The sequence below is a fragment of the Antrostomus carolinensis genome, unplaced genomic scaffold (assembly GCF_000700745.2).
Source record: "Antrostomus carolinensis isolate BGI_N321 unplaced genomic scaffold, ASM70074v2 scaffold55555, whole genome shotgun sequence".
Lineage (NCBI taxonomy): Eukaryota > Metazoa > Chordata > Aves > Caprimulgiformes > Caprimulgidae > Antrostomus > Antrostomus carolinensis.
This window is the reverse complement of record NW_010319528.1, coordinates 9547-18289: the sequence shown is the minus strand read 5'-3', so window position 1 is coordinate 18289 and position 8743 is coordinate 9547. Positions and strand designations below refer to the sequence as shown.

The window sequence follows — 8743 nt, the reverse complement described above, 5'->3', positions numbered from 1 at the left end:
AGTGTGTAGGACTCAAAGATAAAAATATATACACAGAACATATTAGTACCCCCACAAAATATAGAAGTCACATAATTAAACAGAGTGATCATAAACCAGCTGTACTTAAATACAAAGATATGATACTTTTTTAATTGCAGAATTGAGCATCAGCACAGTAAGAAAGTTTATTAGTGACTCTCCCTAGAATACTTCTTAACTTTTTAGTTTAAATGCTGCAAACTGACAAGAACAAAAATGAAAAATTTGTTTGGTGAATTTAAAAAAAAAAAAAAAAAGAGCATTTTCATGGAGATGGAGTTCAATCTTCTCTTATGAAAAAACAGACAAACAAGCACTGCAAAGTATTAGCAGATAAATGAGTCAGGATAATGCTAAATGGTAAAAAAACCACAAGAAAAAAATCAAACCATGAACACCTTTTTGTGTAGGGGGGAAAGTTTAAAATGAGACTGCTCCTTTCATGATTAGCACAAGGTTTGTAAAAACTCCTTCATTTCTGTTGAGTTCCCTTTTCAGGAATGAATCAAAACAGACAAACTTAAAAGTAGCAGCAGCAAATGATGTGAAATATTGCAGCAGCAGGTTTACACGTTCTCTGAATTATGTCACAAAGTTACAGAAATAACATTTTCAATCTTATGTAACATTTTTGAGAAGCTAAAATCTCAAACATAATACACGTGTATATTTCTTTAAATTAACTTATTTACAAATTTTATATAGGGCTGGACTCTTTATACAACTGTATTTGCATAAACTTCAGTTGTAGAGTCCTATCAACGTGAGACAAAAGAGTGATCACATAAATAAAGCTTTGCATTACTTAGGCTTTTCCAAATCAGGTCTATAAATAGAAGTCACAGAATATATATAATTGTCTTTCAATATTGTTTTTTACATACAAAAAATTCACTTAAATAATTTTTAAAATGTTAAAACGTATGTAGAGTTCAACAGCAGAAAAATCTAAATACCACCATATGATTACATCCTGGAATTAAGTGCATTTTTTATACCACATTACACATATTTCACTAATACATAAAAATTTCCTGTCTTTTCATAATATTTGTACGACACAGAGGGCATTCATTAAGTGCTTCAGCACATTGCTTACAGGCAACTAGGTGGCCACAGGGAATGAGGACGACTGATATGTCTTTAGCCATACAGATTTTGCAAAGCTTTTCTTCCTGCAAGCGTCTTAACTTCTCTTCAGTACTGAGATCTAAGGAAAATAAACACATAAAAAGAAATTAACATAATAACTCTTTTTTTTTTTTCCTTTACACACAAGGACAAGGTTTTCTTCATATGATTTAAAGGTCACACCTCTAAAAAGAATAAAAAATTACAAGTCATAGGAAAGCAAGCTGCAGCACGGAATCCTCTTCCCCCCCACCCCGCCCCATCTCATTACATCTCCCAGGCCCAATGCAAGCAGGGAATTCAGCTACGTATATGTGCAAGAGTTTGAAATATCTATAGAATTTTGGATATGCACATTTCAATCAGGAGCCATTCTTTGTCACAGACTTCCCATTGACAACATTCCCAAAACTTGTACAGAAGGTGGAAAAAAAAGAATTATTGATACTGGTGTAATTTGGTTTTGTGGGGTTGTTTGGTTTGTTTTTTGCTTTGTTTGTTTGGGTTTTCATTTCTGTTTTTTGGTTGTTTTTTTTTTTTTTTTCTTTCCCCAATGGAAAGAATGAAGATGTGATTTCCTTCCCTGCCCCTGTTCTCAAAATGCCCACACTTAAAAAGCTTAAAAATTCATAATATAGAAAGAATCAATTTTGCATTGTACATGAGCTCTTTACTATTCCCGCATGCCCCATTTAAAAATGCAAACTTCAGAAGCCTTCCCCTGCCACTTGGGGAAAGCTCTGCACAGCCAACCACAAAAATAATGTCCATCTTCATTGCAAGTTCTTTTTTCCTCCTTAACGTCCATTAAAAATCTCATTAAAAGAGTGGGCTAGTAAGATCTCCGACTACGATGCCAACCAGATGGTCTTTTCCCTCCCTGTGAATTCACCCATATGCTTGTCTTAAACTACAAGTCTCCTGAATTAGAAATCTTGATTTTGGTCTATTTGTAGAGTGTACCACGATGGCTTTCTGAGCATAACTTCCCTGTCCCAGCACAGCTGGAACACAAGTAATTGAAAAGAAACACCATCCAGAAGTACACTATTTCTTACTGGCCAAGAAGGAAAATGCTTCAATCCCATGCAAAATTTTATACTGAAAAATAAATGTTTCCCTACTAAGATTTTTCATTTTGAGTATACTGACTATTTGACAGTATGCTGCTGCATCTATTTCATTTTGCCACCAGGATCCCCAGATCTGTAGTTCTTCACACCTTTTTTTTTTAAATGTCACTGTTGCAATAATTTTGGCTTTTTAGTTAGCATGTATAACCTTTTCCAGAAGCACTGCTATTTCAATATTATACACTTTTGAGGTATTATTAATACTATTTATTTTATAGATCTTACTTATATATTCAGCTACACTTAAATATTTTTAACACCCTCTTTGTTCAGGTTTTTTTTAATGTCCAAAAAAATATCTCTTGAATTTTAACTTACAATACTGTAACTTAAGTAAGACTTGGATCAGAGGGTAGAATAAGCAGATAACAATAAGATATATTTAATAGACTAAAGAGCTGATATGAAAGTACACACAGAGGTTTTGTAATTGAATAAGCTCATCTTGCTCAACTGGGATTTCATTTGGTTCTTCTTCCCTTGTATTTTCTTTTTGAGCACTTAAGTCTGCTACCAGATCCTCAACAGATGTGTGACTTTCTCCAGACATCTGCAATCTCTTTTCCATGGTATTCCTAATCTCACAGAGACTGAAACCCATGTCTATGGCACTTTGTACCAAAGGATTCTGTAAGAGATCATCTAAAACAAGAAATTAAAAACAAACAGACAGCAATTGAACAAAGATTAATCTTATTATTGGACAGTATTCACTATAGTACTCTACTAAGGCAACTTTGCAAATATCTAGTGGAAAGAATGACATTTGATTTGAGAATTTTGGTAGTTGTAAAACTGCATTGTCAAAACACCCAAAACTGCAGATTTGAAATGTCTTCTGTCCTAGCTTTCCCAGTCTCCCTTCATCTATTTATAATATAGAAATCCTCCTAGATTTGCTATTCAAATAAATTACTTCAACTTCTTAAGTAAAATGCCTTATATTATTAACATCAAAAATTCCACAACTGAATGTTAACTGAAATTCATCCAAAATTCCAAGGCACAATAGATACCTAAGTATTTGCATTAATTTTAATTCAGTTCAGGGTAGGGAAAAAAAAAAAAATCATGCATATGTTGGGAGAAACCAACACAGAATTTGAATTTACCAAACCAAAACAGCACAGTCAGCAAGCAAGTAAGCCTGTCCAGGATAACACACAGCACTACTTTGGAAAACCATTTTTCAGTCTGTTGAACCCTCCTCCTTCCTCTTTTCAGTGTAAATTTTTTTAATAGATTTGTTAGCTGTGTGTTTTATTTCCAGTTCTTCTATCACATGTAAATGACAAATTTCTTCTTTCCTTAGCAAGATTGTTTAAAGAGCAAAATTTTTTAACCTAATTTTTCACTCTCACAAATAAGCAATGTGTGAGAGATTTCTAAAACAGGCTTTGTGTAACCAGTCTTATTAGCAACAGCTATCACTCCCGGTGATGAAGCTGCTTGACTGTCTTCCTACTACCCCTTTAACTCTCTTGTCTTTTTATTGCTTGGTATTTGGGAAAAACATTAGAGGAATGTGTAATGCTGGAACACATAACAAGCTATTTAAGCTTTCTCAGCTTCCTAGTCCTTGCCATTAAACAGACTAACTCTTCCTGCTTATGAAAACCAACAGTGATTGTTTCAGTTCAGTATTCTTTACCATTCATCCCACAGCACTACTAATTCAATACTTGATGCATACTTACTAGCTATAAAAATAGTAAGACTGCATCCTATACGTACTTCTTCCATGGTTTATAATCTTTACTTTACAATATTTATCCAACCATGATTAGATTTCCCCTAAGAGAAATAAAATTCATTCTGCTGTTTAGAAGCAATGAAGCAATGGAAAAGTATCAGCCAACAATTTGCCTGTCATGCTTTATTTACAAATGTGATAGGGTTATTTTAAAAATTAACCATTTCCTTTACTATACATGCAGATATGGATTTTCCAAAATAGGAGGACTGTTTGTTTTGGTGGGGTTTTTTGTTTGGTTTTGGGTTTTTTTGTTTGGGTTTTGTTTGTTTGTTTTTTAACAGATACCTTTAGGAAGTATTGTCCCTTCAGCAGCTTCTGTCTAAAAGTGAAAGATAAACAGACAAAATTACAATTCTGGAGAAGGCAGAAGGAAATTGATATAGTTACAAAACAGAAAATAGCTATTTGATCTCAGTTATTTTATTGACTAAAACTACTAAATCTGCTCTGAACAACTGCAATAGGATCAGTGTTTTGTTATGTCTTCCAGATTGTTTTAGATTTTCATTTTAACCCATCTTTGCTATAACCATATGTACATGATTCTTAGTCTATCAAATAATTCTAAAATTGGTTTTACTTTTTAGTGACTGCATACAAGTTTAACAATGCTCTACCAAAAAGAAAAATTATTTACTACACTTGAATAAGGAAATTATTAATTGGAAACTGTAGGTTCCCAGACTATAAAAAAACCCAGCACTTACTCAGTACCAAATATAGAACATATGGATCACAGGCAGGGTACCTTGTATAACCCAACTAAGCAGAACTGTGAGACCTATGAATGACAGAACCAAAGCATGTTTCCATGTCTTTCACTTTGTGCCAATGAAAGAAGTGGCAGGAGGACTAAATGATATGCAGATAATTAGAAGAAGAGTAACTTCATATGAGAATTATGTTAAGACTGTTTTCTATCTAAACAAAATGGTATTTGATTAATAAGCAAGACACTTACTGATGAATCCCTACATCCGTCTCTTAAGTGAACATTATTTATAAATTCTAGTCCCTTTTCCTTTCTCACAAATCTGCACCTATAAATGAAAATATTTAGTTATAATAAAACTGCACAAGCAGCAAACAAAAATTGACTACATAACATTGGAAAGCTTCAGTACATTACCTTCATCATACAGCATGCTTGCTTTTGAAATCTCTGAATGTTTACTCAACACCAGTAATGTCATTTAAACATTTCTAAAAACATCCTAATCCCTTAATCAGTACTTATCTTTTTCACATTTTTGGTGAGGCAGAAACCTAACACTTGTTGGCCATGACAGCTGATGCCACAGGTTTATAATAGTAGAGACTCCAGTGAAAAACAAATGTTACATTAAAATGTTGGTTCTTGTAGTCTTTTGCAATCAAAGAAAAGCAGTCCCTGGCCAGACAAGTGCCTTACATGCTTGCTTTCACTATTTTCCAACCAGTCCTGGCCACTGGGCAGAGTTCTTCCCTAGCAGAAGATTTAGGGAATGCCGTAACTCCTGACAATAGTTCTCTAGCTTCAGCAGCTACTTCACCTTCATGGTGTCCTGTTCATGGACATATACAGCATGTTGTGAGACTGACACACTGCTACTGAAGCTGATGTGCAAACAAAAACTCCATAAAAGACAGTTATCGATCTGAGAGGAAGTAATCAAATCTGACATAATTTCAGCAATCTAAACCAAAATCAAACCCATATAAGGAGGAGTGAAACGTAGCAAGAAAATGCATCTTAATCATTCTCTGCACCAAGCCAAAAACTTGGAATGGCATCTCTTTCAAGTGGCAGAGGCTAATAATTAAAAGCTGCCTGTACCACTATTGAAAAAAGGATCAGCTAATGCATCAATACTAACTTCCAGCCTCCAGAGAGACTTTAACCACAGAAGACAAATTTGGCAGCTAAAACATAAGAGACATTGATTTTATCAATGTTATACAAGTAACTAAGTCTTTGCACTTGGACAGCTTTCATCCACCTGTAGGAAAAAATGAGTCATATACTATTTTTCCTTTCCTCAAGACAGATTTTAGACAAAATTGGCAATCTTTCTAAAAATCTACTTCTGGGTCTCAGTCCTTGAAAATTATGCAGAAGTATGTTTTGAGTTCAATATCACCACTGACTTCAGGTTTTTTTGCATCATGACAGAAGTTTAGTCATTTTGTACCCTGATGCAAGTAACAAACTTTGGCACGTATGAAGCTATTAAAATAACAATTAGAATGTAGCACTTGGATAATGAGGGAAAAAATCAGATACCTATTCACAAAACTTCACAATTCTGCTATCTGAGACATCAGTTAAGTGCAGACACAAAATCTCTTCCCTTTAATAATTCCTACAAACAAGCTGACATACAAACACCAGTGACTTAGTAAAGTTATTCAGAAGGTACATTTTCAGAGCAAGGTTTCAGACTGATCACCTCTAATGAGTCAGTTGTGCACTCAACCTTTGAGATTTAGTTCTTTCCCACTCACTTTAGAAGAACTCCCTCTTATCTCTCAAAGAAGACAATGAGGATAATGTCCTCTTTTGAGGCCTCCAATATAACAGTAAAACGTAAGTTGATGATTATACATATAATAGCAGGATACAGAAGGTAGAACAGAAGGAACAACAAAAGTAAGGACTCCATGCAAAAAAATTCCTTTGAAATCTTTTCTATTAATTGAGAAGGAAAAATATAAACTATGGAAGACAACTTGATGTTATCTTTTGGTGCCTACATGACAAAAATTAAGGACAAGGAAGTGAAGGAGGGCAAGGAGGGCAACTAAAAAAAAAAAAAGTTCTTTTTAAAAATCTAAACAATGTTAAGCCATAATCAGACTTCTGAAATCTTTATTAGTGTGTTCTGTCATTAAAAAGCAATATACTGTAAATAAGACTCTGACAACAAGAAAACAGTAAAAAATACCTTACCCAGGAAACCATTTGGCATGTTGATCCCACGGGTCTTCATTTTTTTTCCACTCTTGCAATCCTCCACCACAGTGGAAACACACAACATGATCACCATTACCTGAGGAAAAACACGAGACTATAGTTACATACTTTTAGTAGACATAACAATAAGTTTTCAACTAAAATGTTACATTATTAAGTAAAAAATTTTATTTTGTCGATTAGCAATTTTAACTAACAAGAACTCAGTTTTCAAGGAGGATGTAATACATGTGATTTGAAACAAATGTTCAGGACAAACCTGAGCTTAAAAAATACAACATGTGAGTCACATGAAATATTCCTGAATTTTATTTTAGCACGTAATTACACAGATAAAAAGAGAGAGCTAAAAATAATCTATTATCAAATAGCTCAATCAACTGTTAAACAAGCTGTGAAGTAGTCTACCACAAAGCATTATGGATGTTTACGTGCTTTTCTGGTCCCCCATTTCACCATTAAGATTAATGGGCTCTATATAGCAGTAGCTTAACTGGCTGAGGAGATGTCAGCAGAAATTGCATTCTCTCTGTTTGAGTGCTGTGCCTACTGTAATCACAGATTGTGCCAGAAACTGCTTAGATATTGTGCATATTAAAATGAGGAGATATGGACAGATTTTTCTTACAGAGCTAAATCATTCTCAGGCCACAGGAACCAGTTTTCACAGAAGTCATGTGAACAGCCATCAGGTCTGATAAACTGGTGCCCATTTAGTGCATCTCCACAATACAGGTCTCACTTGGCTGCCAGAAGCTAGGTACTTTTAGGAATCCAAGAAGAAATAAATAAAACCAGTTCTACTGGGTACAAATATTGCCCGTATATCACCCATACAAGAATGTATCAAAGGTTTAATTTATGGCCAAAGTAAAACAAATGGAATCAGACAAAAAAGTTCTGAGAGCTACAAAGAGAGAAGCCAATTAAGATGAGAGCAAGAAATTATCCCAGATAATCCCCTTTTCTTTCTGACTTAATAAGAGCAACAGTTTGCACTCATACAGCGTCTCTCAGTGAAGAATTTCAAAGAGCTTTAATGGCACTGTGCAATTCTATCCAACTGGGAAACCAATGCACGAAGACGTTGGAATCTTGTCCAGGTCAAACACATGTCTAAGAGCAAAAACTCTTCCACTGCAGTCACTGTCTTCACAAAGCTTTTACAGTAGGTAGTGACGGTGTTTGTATGATAACACAGATACATGTTAACTAAATAAAATGTCACACAGCCTGGATTGCCTGGCTCACAGGCTTCTGTACGGGCCACAGGCCCACTCCTTCTACCTAAGGCAGATACCTGAAGGACAGCACTTCATTTAAAAGAGATACTAACTTCAATAGTTGTCATTGTGAAAGATGTATTATGAGGGTTTTAGGAGGCAAGGAAAACATACTTCGATATTTTCCTGCTAAAAATGAATTTATGACCAAGTTTATACTTTACTATTAAAAATACTTCATATAATGTATACAATTTTACACAAGAACTATGAAAAGTAGTTTGCAGAGTAAAGAAATTCTGTCAAATAATTCCATATTAGAGTAACAAAATGCTTATTTTTTCATAACAAGACACTCATATAAATAATTTCTTTGTAAAAGATATTAGCCATTTTAAGGTCTGCCTTACCTATGCTATAGAACCCAGCTTCAGCAAGTTGCTCCTTGTCAACAGGATATATCCAAGTTAAAAATGTTTGTAGACGTCTTCCATATTTTGCCATAGATGGATTCCTCGGATGCTGT

The 8743-nt window shown here is 34.4% G+C and overlaps 1 protein-coding gene across 1 annotated transcript in view; it reads right to left on the bottom strand.

Annotated features, from left to right (window-relative positions):
• Positions 1-1037: 1037 nt before the first annotated feature.
• Positions 1038-8743, bottom strand: part of LOC104525946 (E3 ubiquitin-protein ligase XIAP-like) — an 8457-nt gene continuing 751 nt past the window's right edge. The window contains 6 exon segments of the mRNA XM_010169248.2: positions 1038-1231; positions 2703-2927; positions 4327-4360; positions 5003-5081; positions 6971-7070; positions 8628-8743. The exon segment at positions 8628-8743 is cut by the window's right edge and continues 28 nt beyond it. Of these exon segments, the coding sequence (XP_010167550.2) occupies positions 1038-1231; positions 2703-2927; positions 4327-4360; positions 5003-5081; positions 6971-7070; positions 8628-8743 (748 nt within the window).